A 14,169-nucleotide genomic window follows, 5' to 3' on the forward strand; every position below is an offset into this window, starting at 1 on the left:
GGATCGACAAGGAGAACGTGGAGCTCTCGCCCACCGCCGGACACTCCAACAGCGGGAGGATGCGCCACGGCTCCGCAAGCCAAGTGCAAAAGCAGCGAAGTGCCGGCAGTTTCAAACGTCACAGCATCAAAAAGATTGTGTGACTATTTCTTTTTGATTTTTTTTTTTTTTTTTTGGAAACTGACTGACACACGTGGGCCCCTCGCAAAGGGCTCTCCACCAGTTGTGATGCTGCACTTAATTTTTAAAGTTCCCATCCTGTCAGCCGTGTTGCCAGATGATCAACTCTTGAAACATTGCCTGAATTTTAATGCCTTCACTTCTTTTCTTCTGTTCTTGATTTAAGCCAGTGTTTCAGAACCGCTCATGTACATCCTGACGGACTTGGTAGCCGAAGGAGGCGTGGAGTTCTTGAACACTGCAGAACCGTATCTTGTCCAAATACGAAAGCCATTTCCCATAGACAGTTCTACCTTGCTTCTGTTATCTGCCTTGTTTGTTTCTTCTCTAAAGGAAAGTGTTTATCCTTAATCCTGTTTGCACACTTTTCAAGGTAGTGGCTTTATGAGCCGGGGGAAGTCACTGTAATCCTGGTTTTAATTCAAACCTGTAAGATTTTTAGCTGTGGACTTTTTTTTACCATGCTTAAAAGAAACTTATGATAGCCGCAGTACAATGAGCTTAACCAGAAGTGGTGGATTAGAGTAAATTTCTAGTAATTAGCAATAAATTTGAGAGGACAAGGAGGCTGCATGAGTCTCTCTCATTCCCCAGACCATACCTTCACATACTTGGACTGTATATGGACCAGTCTGGACAAACCGGCTTTTTTCCAAAGCAAATTTTTTTTTGCTGTACTTTAACTGCACTAAAAAAGGCTGCATAGTGGAAGGAAAATCATCGAGAACTGACTATTATGCTGTCATTGTAGCAGTGTTGAAAATTTATTGCTTCTTTTTTCCATTTAGCATTTACTTTAGTTTTGCCCTTCCCAACAGTATGCACCTTCGAGAAATTCCTGGCAGAATAACCCGGGGGGTGTGGAGGGGAAAATTTAATGAATTAACTTCCAGCTCTGGGAGGTGGTGTTTGGCAAAGCTGCTTTTGTGCTGCCCAAGCAGCGATACAAAACCGGTGATGTTTGCTTAAGGTACATGAGTTTAAAAATAACTGACACTGTGTCAAATCCAGGTTACGTTTGAATGTTTGCAGTGCAACTCCTGGTATCAGTACAGACACCTGCAGTCAACCCTGTCTTGCAGAACGTTCGAGGGGTTTTAGTTCGTAAGGGTTCGTACTCGGGGGTTACACAAAACTGAAATTGCTGTCACTGTGAAGGACTTGTCAGCTACAGTCGGCGATGGACGACTGTGAGAGCATGCTGCTATGTTGATGACGTGTGAAGGTGCAGCGCTGGGTGCTGCAGATGCTGCTGCACGGACTGAAAGCGTGCAGAGCGTTTGGTCTCGGAGGCGAGCAGAAGTTCTGACGGAAGGGCCGGTCACCTGGGTGCTCATGGGAGGGCTGAGTTTATCTCCTGCTGAAGAACAGTTAAACCTCCCAGTTTCAGATCCCTGTTGTGTGTTAGAAATTAACAATCTATAAGTGGCTTTAAAGGAAAACAAGTATATCCACTATATAAAATAAAATCCTCTAGTGCAATTTGTTAGTGGCTTTCAGTAAATCAAACTCCACAGCTAAATTATTAGAGAATGGTACAATTAAGTGTTCAGATTTTATTGATATAGCACATAATTCACATGTATCCACACAGTAACAATGTAACATTTATGTAAATAAAAATACCTTTATTGTATTGATTCATAAAATAACAATTTAATTTCTTTAATTTGTTTACAGTCCTGGAAAAACTATGAACACAAACTTAATATGCAAAGAGTTTGCCAAAACAAGAGGAAAACTTAGAATTAGCAGTCTTGAAATAGATACGTTGGAAAACACGAAGACTTGTGCAATTAACCAAATTTTTTTATTCTCGGTCGTGTAGGAGCTGCAGTAGAAACGTGGTTTCTGAACTGATGCAGAACTATGAAAGGGACTGTGGGGCTAGAACTGAACGTAGGAATAGAGCAGTGACTCGTGCTGTGTCCTGAGCTGCTATGGGTGTAGAACCGTGGGAGTCACTGACTGAAAAACCATCTCATCGCATACATCAAACTGCTAATCGCCACCTTCAGCATCGCTGCCAGTTTGCACTCGGTTATCCTGACTCAAGCTAATTCCAGCCCTTTCCGTTTTGCTGAAGACAATGAACTGTAGAAGCCTGAAGATTTGTAGGTGGGAGGAAAAAAGAATCTCTTGTAATTTGCTGTTAGAAAAATATAGCTTTCAGTTGCTTCTCCTACGAGCAGATTTTATTCAAACATAAATAGTAATTCCAGATGAACTACCCAATCAGTTTTGTTTGGACTGGGTGCATATGAGAGCAGCTCTTTCAATGTTTTGCATTGCCTATATAAAAAAAAGTGTCCCTAAATGAGAGGTAATGCATTCTTTGAAATACATATAATGTGAAATTAAAATGGACAGTGATTAAAATCACCTTTCATGTGAGACCTAGAACTGCGCCAGGCTCTCAGTCCCAGCTGAGAGAAACTGGTATCTTCATAAAGTAAGTCAACAAAATTTAATTTATTCTACTTCCTGGAAGGAGGGGGAGTCATTTAATGTTTTCACTGCACGGTTCAGTGAGAGGACCTGAACTTCCTTAGAGCAGGGGTGTCAAACACGCTAGGAAATGGGGGCTGGCTTTGGCTGCAGTTACAGTCGATGGCCAAGGTTTAGTTCAGGATCACATGCGCCCCGATACACAGGAAAGTTACCTCCCAGTACCAGGAGTTGGGAAGCTCGTGCTTAGATCAAGGGGGAAAACATGGCCTTTCTTTAATGATTAAACTGCTATTAGTAATTAGTTGTTCAGTGCCTTACTGTCACATTCATCACTTAGCCTGCCCCTGTTGCTGTTATTTTGCCTTTTTGTTTTCTTTCTCACATCCTCCTTTACTTGTTCTCTTCTCCTGTTCTGAATATTCTCCATCCTGCTCTGTTCCGTTCCTGCGAGCACCACCTCGGTTCCCAGTCCAGTTCCATTCTCTCCTCGTCCCGTTACTCCGTTTGCGCTCGTAGTGATCAGCAGGTAGCTGCTGGTGACGTGGGCTTGAAACCTGATCTAAGGAGTGGGAGACAGATCTAAGAGTTCTGACCTGCGAGTCGCTGTTTCAGGCAGCCCCCAGACTGCCAGGCAGTCACTGCTGCGTGGGCTACTGCAGCCGTGGAGTCTGTGTGCTTTGAGATGAAAACTTAGATTCAGAAAAATCTGATTTTTCCATGTGGACCATATAACTACATCATGGGGACTGTATGTTTGACACCCGTTTTAGAACACGTTATCCATTACGCACTAACTACAGTTGAGTACTGTAAAGATGATTAACATTTTGTTTGTGTTTGTATTTTCCCTGACTTAAAGATAATTCAGTAGTATTTGAATAGTGCATAACCTACCTGTTAATTATGCCAATGTTTCTGCTTTAATGTGCATGAGGTTTCCAAGAACAGGAAACATTTCAAATAAGTATTGTGGACTGAGCACCTGGGAGTGTTCCAGTGCTCTATTCCTAACTGGGTTGTAGGTTTTAGGGCTTTTTCTGTTTCATTCTAAGGTTAATTTTTTCAAATGTAATGAAGCACGTCTTACTGTTATGCAACAAACTTACCACAGAAAGTCACTTTTAGTGTTGGTCCCACAATTTTTTTTTAATGCAGTATATTCACCTGTAAATAGTTTTTGTGTAAAATTTGACAGAAAAGTATATTTACTACACTGTAAATACATGTGACAATATATTGTATTATTTTGCTTTTTTTGTAAAGCAGTTAGTTGCTGTATATGTATAACATACAAATTTGATTATTCTAGTGTTAGTAACTGTTAACTACTACTACTCCTTCCTGCTGTTGCGTTACGTCATTTAAAAAAAATGCTGTGTACTATAAACTTACACTGTGTATGATATCTTACTATTTCCATTTGGGCCTCAACTTTGAAAATGTTTCCTTGATCCACGATCCTATTCGCATTGTAAGCAAGTGTGCGACAGCTGGCAAGAGCCCTGGAGATTCAGACGCAGTTGGTAACTGTAGGTAAAAATGGTAGAAACCTGGTTTCAGATAATTGTTGTTCACCCCATTTTCCCCTCATGTATGTACTTTCCCTTTTTTTTTTTTTGAAGTAAAATGTAAATTCAACCTGCTTCAAGTTGTTTGAAGGTCATTCACTTGTGCTGCGGGATGAAGTTGGTGTATTCTGGAATCCTTTTTCTGTTTCTTGCGACAGTGAGATTTGGATGGGTCCTGTGAGTCTGACCCAAGGGCCTCATTGCAGCAGGCGCTAGTCCCAGACCTGAAAACCCACTGTCTCTGGGGAAAATTAGAGTCAAGTTGAAATCCAGTGTCTCAGATTTGTCTTTCCAGAATGGTGTTCTCTGTGTGCATGATCTTGCACAGTTCTAAATAATGGCAAAACCAATTGCCTGTGGATAACTGAGGACAGAATTTGGACAGAATAAAGCCCGTTGTCATGAATTTCACATCACTTCAATAAGATTATCATTACTGAATAATAAATCAGAATATTTCTTTTTAAAATGTAAATTTAATATTTTAATAAAACAGCTGTTTGGTCTTTAAAGAACATTTCAGTATAATTTGTCTATTTGAGCTTTTCTAGCTTAGAAGCTTGAAGTTTCAACTGTCAGGCAACTTTTATGACAAATGATGAATCAAATCTATTTTTCTTTTAGGGGAATATATTACTTTCCTATTAAAAATGTATAAGTACTTATATTCTGGCTTTGTGAATCGTAAAAGGATGTAAAACCACATTAAAGCGTGACTGCATTGATGACTTCTGAGACATCTTATTGTTCCTCCGTACTAAACATACCATTAGGCCTGCTCAGTTGAAAACAGACAGACAGACACGCGGGCATATGGACCAGGTGACTCACTGCAGTGCTGCTCTTGCCAGTAGGGATTGCGTGCGTGGAAGAGCCGCAGTTTCTGAATTTTCAAATTTCAGGAGCACATTTTCTTTAGAGGAAACGTTCATTAATCCTAAATCAGAAATAGCAGCACAGACTGGAGTGGGGAGCCATACCGGAGGTGTTTCCTGAACAACACGTACTAAATCACTGCTGCTAACAACTTTTTGAAGTTCCTCTTTTGGTCAGTTGAGCTTCCCTGCTACTTGAGATCACAAAACACACTGTAGCCACAGTGAGGGAATGAAAGGAGAAAGAATTTTATTTTAGCTATGTCTATGCAGTTGGAAAAACTATATTTAGGGAAAAAACTGCACCCTTGGAGCAAGCAGTTGTCTTAGGAAATAGTTTCAAAATCCCTGCCCAGCTGCTGCTGCTGCTAAAATATTTTACAAAGGGGAAAAAAATAAGCAAAGTAAAAATTCAGAACTTTCTTGATGCAGGGGTGTAAATTTGTTCTAGAGTTAAGTAGGGCAAAACTGCACAAGGAAGAAGAGAAAGGAAGTTGTTATTCATGGGCAATAAGCTGTCCTGTCTGTCGCAGTGAGCTGCTGCGAGGGTGGGGCGAGAGAAGCGTGTCCTGTCCTTGGCAGCAGCTGGCTGACCCCGGAATGGCTTGGAGCTGTCTGAAGGCGACCGAATGCTGTCACGGGTTAACTGCTGCTACAGCCACACAAACACCCACGTGCGTGAGACGGGGTGAAATCTGGTCCCTTACGTCCTACCCTAGGATTGCATTCTACTGCGGTCTGTCAGATGCTTTTTGTTTCTCTATCCTCCCCTTAGGCCCATCTGCGTAAGAAAGGTGGACAGAGAACGCATGAACCTAAATAGATACAACGTCATCAGTCACTCGGTGTCGCAGAACTAAAAACTAAAGCCAACTTCTTGTAGCTTTGAAGAGTGCTACTGACGGTTCCATTTCAAAGCAACAATGGTCCTTTCCCACTACTAAAGTTCATGATTTATAGGTGTGAATCCTTTGTGTCTTGGGACACTGGTTTCTTCAGCTGGCTGCTGCTATGTTTAACAAGCTCTCAAATGAAAAGAAATCCCAGGGTTGTGTGGTGGAGAGTGTAGAATAACATCTCCTGCGATGTGACTTGTTAAAACAAGTATGGGTTTGTTCTTCAAAGCAGTAATGAAAAAAAGTCTGATGACTGCATCTTTAGGGATATTCAAATGATAGTGCTATAAATAGCAATGAGTAACTAACTATATGTTCAAGAAAATCCCACTGAACTGCTAAATTATATTTTAATTTTTTTTCTCATAGCATACTGTCCTTCAGAAAAACTAGAAATATCTGTTCCGCTGCTTCTACCCCCAGTTGGCGTACTTGGAGAACGAGGTCTGCCCAGGAGATCCGGGTGCTCAGTAGGACACATGGCATAAACTGAAGAAGAACTGGTCGTCCAGACCTCCACGGCCTGTGAAGACACAGGTAAATGAAATGGCCGGGTCCAGAAGAGGTGGATCAGACCCGACTGGGAGTGAGCTTTCCAAGCTCTAGGTTATCAACTCTGCTTCCTAAGGCTACTTATGTCTAAGATACAAGATGCCGGGCCGGGTGGGCAGTGAGTGCCTTTGCCTCACTTGTTCTGGGCTCCAATCCCTTTGCCCTAATTTGCTTTCTGTGAAGTTCCTCCACTTGCTGGCTGTTCTCCCCAGCTCTTTGCAGTACCAGCCACGGGTTTTTTTTCCCCTTTCCTAGTGATTCCCTTTCCCTCTACTAACTGCCCGCTACCCCTCCTGGAGCTCACTGCGAGACAGCCGTTCTCCATTCTGAGAGGTCTGGAGCGCATTTAGTGCAGCATCAGGCAAGTAAGAGAGGAGGCTTTCAGCTCTCCTGGCAGTGGTAGCCCATGCAAAGAGGGTGAGAAGTTCTGCGTAGTGTGTGTGAGACCCACCCAACTGTCTATAAACAGGCATGACTGAACATGGGCCGGAGAGAGCCCAGAAACAGTGGCTCTGAGCCAAAGAGGAGGCTGGTTCAGAGCAACGCAAAACATACAAAGGCCCCACAATACAAACATGAGTGAGGCCACTGGGGTGCTGGAGGCAGCACAACAAAACAAGGGAAGGAATTTCTGCATTTGCCCAAAACAGCGTCTAAGTCTCCGTGCAGTAGGGATCAAAGAGCAAAGGCTGCCTCTGTGCTGCTGAATCCTGCCGTATGTTGAATTACTCACGTGAAGAGATGCTCACGGAAAGGGGAGAAGAGGCCATCACCAGCTCTGTGACTCTGTCCTCCCGAAGGCTGCACTGGATCTCATTCTCCAGGCTGATTCTCTCCCTCCAGCCAGGCCTGTCCTGGTTTTTAATTCCTGGTCAGTTCCTGAAAGAGGGAAAAATTACTGCTACTCCCTCCATCAGCTGCAGTGCAAGCACAGCTGCGCTGCTCTGAGGAAGTCCGGCTCAGAGGCAGGCTCAGCTCTCGGAAGCGACCCACCCTCTCGCCTACGGCAGCTCTGCCTGCTTTCGGGAGAGGAGGGCTCTGCCGCGGCTGTGGCGCGGGACGCTAGAAGCACTGTAGCATTTGTCACAACGACGCACCCCTTGCTGCTGACAAAAGCAACAGAAGAGAGCGGTGACGGATGAAACCAGGCTGAGTGCACGGAACCTGCTGTAGCACTCTGAGGACTGGATCAAACACCCTGCAAAGCAACTCAGCAAGTACACCTCTGTTGGCCTTAATTTTCCAGTTCTGTCTGAGATGTTAATGGGTATACCTGTAATTTACAACAAAGGCACAGATAAAAAAGGCAAGAATAAATTGGCCTTGAGGATGCTGACATACCTTACCTGTTCTTTTCTTGTTTTCAGTAATCCTTTTACTTTGTATGGTGCAAATTTTTCTCGCTGGGAACATTTGTTTGCTTTTTAAATCATCATGAAAATTCAACTAGCAGGATGGAAAGGTGTTTCCCACTCATGAAAAATTCAGAGACATGAACTGTTTCTGTAAGAAGAACGTGACTTGTCAGACACGGAAGCAGGTAATCGTCTGTTAGCAGTGTTTGCTTTATTTGACATTATAGAGTATCTTTTTCTTTTCACTATAGTAAAGCTTACGGACTTTGACTGCTATAAGAGCTCAGCTATGCACTGCACACAGAGCAAGATACTGGTTTTGTCCCGGGAGCTTAAAATGTTTATAGTCACCATGTGTGTCTGACACAGGCTGTCTTTGTGACCTTGGACAAATCTCTTAACATCTTACCATCAGGCATCATAAACACCCGAATTGCCCAACTGCAACAGTCAAGGATGGCCATCAGTTGGCGGAATTCTTAACAGACAAACTTCTGAGATCTTCAGATTAAAGACATTAAAAGGGCAAAGTCTTAGCATTGTTGTGTTTCTTCGGCTTCATGTGTGGCACAAGCAGGTATTTATTATTAATAATACAGTCTTTAAGCAGATATTTATTATTAATTTCTGACTGCTCTAAACAAAAAGATTGAGGGAAATCGGGAACTTTTCACGGAAAAATACACAAATTAGTCATTTAGGAAGGACAATCTTGCTCAAACTTGATTCTGTGATTTTTCTAAGTTACTCATTTACGCGCTCTAATGTACTAACTGCTTGCTGCATACACGTGTAAATAAACAACTGAGCAGTTTTAACTCCAGCTAGCCTGGTTAGTTAGGCCAATAAAACTACCCTGTTGTCCCGCTGTTAAGGTGTTTACACCAGAAGATTTCCTGCATCATTACATAGCATAGAGCATGCTGTTTACAGCCAGGCAAGCTCATAGGAACGAAAAATGTGCAGAATTACAGACTTGGTTACTGGGAAAAGGAAGGTGGCTAATTTTGGAGTAATCTATTACTTCTAGATGAAAAGGAAGATCAGGCTTTCACAGGTACACAGGCTGTAAGGAGACTGATGCTTTCCTACACTGCTGCAGCTCCCACTGGTTACCACCAGGAATTACTCTGGTTTATAGTCTCACTTCTCCTTGCTCTGCTGTTCCCTGCTACCTCTTCTTGCCCCACGCTTGCATGAGCCATCTCTCCCTGGCCTGTTTCTTCTCTCTGCCTTTGCCTCCGAGTTTCCAAAAGATAAAAAAGGAGCCTAGGTTGTTCCATTGGGAAATCCAGAGCCACCTTTGTTACCACAGAGACAGGTCCAAGAACAGAAACCAAGAACAGTTTCCTCTTTGTTGTGCACAACGCAGAACCAAATCCTGAAAAAGCGCAGGTACAGCAGTGTCCCAGGGGCCACTTCAGTGCCCAGATGCCCCAGGTGCCCTCTGATTTGCAGCAGAAGCGAATACAGTGCCAGGATGCATAGGAAGAAGAAGCACCCAGAAAAAGCTGACTCCTGGGACTTCGTGCCTTTCCGTGCAACTGTGCTGGATTATTTGGAGAGAGCACACACCACTCCCAAACTGCTCTTCCCACGCAGACCCAGGGAAGCTAAACTCCTCCCCTCCCGGGTGTTACAGTGTTATTAACACAGAAATTAACAATGATCCCCCAGAAAGGTCATGGCAGAACTTTTCCCAAGGCATGGCTGCTTCTCAGATTGCTCCAGCGACACCCCACATCCTTTTCCTCTTTCATACCAGTCTGCTGTGCAAACTCCCAAGCTCCTTAGGATAACTACAACTATTTCCTACAGTCTCCTCCAAGTGAGTTGCCCAGAGCTGCCCTGAAAGCTACTGTCAAACAAGCCCCTGTGCCCCGAAGAGCGCTCCAGCAACAACAAGCCACGCTTTTCTACTGTGTATCCTCCCGCAAAGCCTCAGAGATTCCTTGGGACACAGAAATGATTTACACACCATATTTTCTTTAAGGATGAAAAAAGCTCTAGGAGGAAACAGTGCAAGTATCTAACAATAAAACGAAAACAAAAGTCTCCATTAATTCCAACTTTGTGCTACCGCAGCTAAGCAGTAACCTTGCCCAAACACAGATTTTCATTTCTCATTCTGGTTCAGCCTCGGCAGACAGCAGCTCCAATCCCACATTGCTGTAGCTGCTCGCTAATATGTTTGTTTATTGTCTAACATTTCATCATCAGCTAAGCATTTCCAGCATTTGTCTAAAACTTTGTATAAAGCACAGATTCACCTCTGTTTAGTTGTCTGAACAGCACGGTGCAAGCCAGCAGTGTCAGGCTGCGTTCGGAGACAATCGAGAGCTTTGCTCCGGGGCTGAGATGAGCCTGGTGATCCCAGCAGAGAACAGGGTTGAGCAGTTGGAGCGGATGAGGGTGCTCAGACGCAGCCTTTAAGAACTGTGAGAGGGAAGAGGAGCAAAGAGCCACTCCAAGCCCTTTGAAGAGGTGAATCAGATAGCCAAGGACTGGCCGAAGCAGAAGACGCAGCAGGTCCTGCCAGTAAGGGAGGAGGCAGCTCGCCGCCTGGCAGAGCCTCGGGGCAAAGCGCCGCGACTAGGCGGGCCGGGCGGCTGTGACAGGGCAGGAAGCGCTCGCCACGCCGCCGGGCTGCGGGGGGACCCCGCGGGGCTGCGCCGCGCCAGCAAGTGGGAAACCCTCTATTACGGCAGCCCCCGGGCTGCCGGCAGAGGCCCAGCCTGTCGCCTGGCGAGGCGCTGAGCGGCTCCCCGCCTGGGGATGAGGGCACCGCAGGAGCCGGCCCAGCCGCCGCCGCGACCAGGCCTGACTGGGCCCGGGCGGCGCCTCTCCTCTCACGCAGAGCGGGGCCCCTCCGCGCCGAATCCCCGCGAGTGCCGAGCGCGGAAGGAGCGAGGGAGGGAGGCGGCGGCGGAGGAGGGCCGAACTCCCGCCCGAAGCCGTGGCAACCAGAACGAACACAAACGCCGCGGCCGCCGAGCCGCTCCCCTCAGGTAACGGCCGCGGGGAGAGGCCGCGCAGTGCGCAGGCGCAGCGCCGTGGGAGGACGGCTCTCGCGGGACGCGGCGCCGTCGCGAGAGGGGCGGGACGGGCGGGCGGGGCGGCGGGAGCCGCTGCATGTCCCAGCCCGGCGGCCCGGCCGGGCTGCACGTGGGCTCGGCGCTGGCGGGGGGCGGCGGGCAGGACCCGGACCGGGACCGGGACCGGGACCTGCTCCGGCACCGGCACCGGCGCGGGGAGGACAGCGCCGCGCCGGACCATCCGTGAGTACCGCCGCGGGCCGTCGCCCGACCCCTCGGGGAGCGGCGGGGCCCGCCGCCCCGGGCTGTCAGCCGGCCAGCTCCCCTCAGCGCAGCGCCGGGGGGCCGGGGAGCGGGGCGGGGGTGCCGGGCGCGCCGCCCTCCCCGCGGGCTGCCGCTCGTTAGGCCGTGGCCGCGGCGGGAGCGGTCCCGCACAGCCCAAGGTCAGCGCCGCGGCGCTCGGACCCCGGCCCAGCCCGGAGGTCACCCCCGGCGGGGAGGCTGGTGCTGCCGCCCTGGCCGGAGCGCCCGGCGCGGGGCGCGGAGCGGAGGGTGCGGGGCCGCCCCGCGCCGGCTGCCCGCAGGCACGGCGGTGGCTCCGCCGGCGTCGCCGCTCGGGGCCCGAGAGCAGCGGGCCGGGCTGTGCCGGTGCCCGCCGCGGAGCGGGTGCGCGGCAGCGGCCGTGTGGCGCCGGCGGCCGGTGGGCTGCCGCAGGTGAGGGGCGCAGCGGCCGCCGTGGCCTGGCAGCGGGGCGTGAAGGCTCTCTCGGCGAAGTAAGCGGCAGTTCTGAGTCTTTCAGTGGTTTTATGTGTGTTTTACTACTTATTTCCCACTCGACGGTAGCAAAGTCAATTAGTACTTTCATGAGAGAAACAGCTGTGCAGGCCAAAGGAGTCGTGTGAGTTGGTATTAAACGTGATTCATTCCCGCTGCAAACCGTGCTGTAGCTACTTAGAAATGAAAGCAAGAGATGACATAAGTGTTGCAGACTTGGTAGTAAAGATTAGGGATGCCTTGTGTTGTCTCTTGTATGTCTGGTATGGCAAGGCTTGCTTATGTTATGGTAATAGCCGATAAAAACTGTTATTAGCAAACTTTTCATATATTGCAGTGACTTCTACTTGTTTGTAAGCCTGCATGGAATATAGTCAGGAGCAAAGGAATTAAATTATATTGCTACTGAGGAAAGTAATGTTTCAGTAGCCTTGCTTTCCTGGAGGAATCCTTATTGTTCGACTTTTGTTTTTTTCTTTTTTCTTCTTCTTCTCCCTCCTTGAAGCAAGTAAGATCTAAGTTACTCGCATTGCAGGATTGGGCAACTTGATCTATGCCTGGCTAAGTTCTTTATCGCAGTCTAGTAAGTTACACCACGAAGCAGGGAACACAAAATGAATAGCATCTCAGTAAGGGCATCCTTTTCATGAAAGTTACCTGTAATAGCAGGAAACGGCAACAAAAGTTGCATTTGACCACAGTCCATCTGTTACAGAAAAGTAAGGGGCTGCAGAATGGAAGTAATTCTGATCTGTGTTTCCAGGGTCATGTGCTGCCTTGATCAAGTTGGCGGTTGTGCTAGTACCTGCTGAGTGTTATCAGGGCCCCTATGGACTTTGTCTCAGGTGAAAGGAAATGACTTATCGCTGGGGAAGGTAGTAGCAGGAGATGGTATCTTTACTTTTCTCCTGTTTGCTTTGTGCCTGTGAATGATCTACAGCCCTACATGTGTGCATGGTATAGCCAAGGAAGAGCACATGGCATGCTGGAGTGTGACACAACTGCTCATGAGGGAGGTATGGCTTTTTCTTGGTAGCACATGGACCAGAGCTGTCAGAGCAACTGAGCTGAGCTTGCCCTTCTGTTGAGGGGTCACTGTGTGACCCAGTTCAAGTCACTTAACCTCCTCTTCTTTAATGAGCTTCCTGTGTAAAGGGTGAAAAACTGTGCAGGCATCTGCTGAGCTACTGTACCTGTCACCTAGTAATCTCAATGTACCTGTGATTCTGAAAAAGGATAGGACAGCTTTACTGCATGAATCTTGATGGCACAGTTTAGTTCTTGATTAATTTGTTTGCTTGTATGTGCAAGTTAAGTTAAAAGGAGCAAGAAGCCGGTAGAACTTGAGCTGTGCTTGAAGCTTGCTAGAATCCACCTTACTGCATCGCGTGCTGTCCTGGTACCACTCATCCGGCAGTCCCTCAGCTTCTGTTTCAGTGTTTCACTGAGCTCTTGAAGGACTTCCAAAAGCTCTCGTGGGACACCAGTGCTGGGGGATTTGGGCAGGTGAATCTCGCCACGATTGTAACAGTATCTTGTACAACAGGGCTGCAGGCTGTTCGCTCTCGGACAGGAAACAAATTATATTGTTAGGTTTGGAGGGTCTGCACGGACAGTGCTGCAGGAACCCGGTCGTTGTGTGTTCTGGTAGCTGCTTCTTACTTACCTGTGCTCTCCTTAGTCGCACCGAGTTTAGATACTCATCCTAGGAACCAGATGCCTTCTTCAAGATCTCTGGAGATGCTTTGAGATACTAATACTGAAAATCATCACCTGCTTAGAAAGCCTTGGCTTTAACCTAGACATTCCACAATGCCTGAAATCAGACAACAGGAATTCCCCTCACCACCCAGGGTGCGAGATGAAGGTACCTGCAGTTCAGATCCACCACGGTACGGAGGTTCCCAGTTCCTGCAGATTCTCTTGGGAATTAACTGTGACAGGAGTTTGTTTGTTTGAGGGTTGCAGCCAAAGCTGTTCAGAGCCAGAAGCAGTTGGTTTGCTACGTTGAGACTCTTGTGTTCATTTTGAAAACATTGCAGGCTGACTTCAGGGGTATTTGAGAGCAAGTATACTTTTGCAGTAGTAGAGTTATCTGAAGAGCACAATGCTTTAAAAGCAACATACCCCACTTATCTATGGCTCTCATCTTTCATGTGCACTTAACTGATGTGAAAAAATTATATAAGGCATTTCTAGTGTCCAAGGAGACTGTAATAAGATCAGGGTATCCCAGGTGCCCTTAGCAACATCTAGAAGTAATAAAAAACATTAATTAAAACATTAATTACTTTTAATTGTTTAATGTTTCAGATCTAATGACTAGCCTTTTTAAAATCCTGATTTCTAACTACAGTGCTTCTGTGGAACTCGTAATGCAAATGGCTGGTTAAACTTCATGAAGTGGTGATTAACTTTGGGCAGCCACTTTCAGATACTTGGAAGAAGATATTTTATTCAGCAGGTACTTAGTATTCCCTGGA

The 14,169-nt window shown here is 46.9% G+C and overlaps 2 protein-coding genes and 1 long non-coding RNA gene across 16 annotated transcripts in view; 2 read left to right on the top strand and 1 right to left on the bottom strand.

Moving 5' to 3' along the window:
- Window positions 1-6,458, top strand: part of NF1 (neurofibromin 1) — a 106,173-nt gene extending 99,715 nt beyond the window's left edge. For 9 of the 10 annotated variants that reach the window (XM_075168298.1, XM_075168299.1, XM_075168305.1 and 6 more), the window contains one exon: window positions 1-4,274. In XM_075168298.1, the coding sequence (XP_075024399.1) occupies window positions 1-143 (143 nt within the window). In that variant the 3' untranslated portion in view covers window positions 144-4,274. Of the gene's footprint in view, window positions 4,275-6,339 lie in introns of those variants that run through there. The other variant, XM_075168297.1, reaches the window with a different exon arrangement.
- On the bottom strand, window positions 147-10,932 carry LOC142090439 (uncharacterized). Of its 4 annotated transcripts, none has more exons than XR_012676538.1 (4): window positions 10,148-10,932; window positions 7,869-8,025; window positions 4,271-7,401; window positions 147-4,158 (listed from the first exon to the last, which is right to left on the bottom strand). It is a non-coding gene; the product is annotated as an uncharacterized LOC142090439 (long non-coding RNA). The 4 variants fall into 4 exon arrangements; XR_012676536.1 differs by lacking the exon at window positions 7,869-8,025 and having other exon boundaries at window positions 4,271-5,136; window positions 7,256-7,401; window positions 10,148-10,237; XR_012676537.1 differs by lacking the exon at window positions 7,869-8,025 and having other exon boundaries at window positions 4,271-6,493; window positions 7,256-7,401; window positions 10,148-10,237.
- AKAP1 (A-kinase anchoring protein 1) overlaps window positions 10,170-14,169 on the top strand; it is a 27,312-nt gene continuing 23,312 nt past the window's right edge. Inside the window, exon 1 of one of the 2 annotated variants that reach the window (XM_075168318.1) lies at window positions 10,170-10,885. The gene's annotated coding sequence lies outside the window, so the exon portion shown is untranslated. Of the gene's footprint in view, window positions 10,886-11,006; window positions 11,156-14,169 lie in introns of those variants that run through there. The other variant, XM_075168317.1, reaches the window with a different exon arrangement.

The sequence above is a fragment of the Calonectris borealis genome, chromosome 19 (assembly GCF_964195595.1).
Source record: "Calonectris borealis chromosome 19, bCalBor7.hap1.2, whole genome shotgun sequence".
NCBI classification, from domain to species: domain Eukaryota; kingdom Metazoa; phylum Chordata; class Aves; order Procellariiformes; family Procellariidae; genus Calonectris; species Calonectris borealis.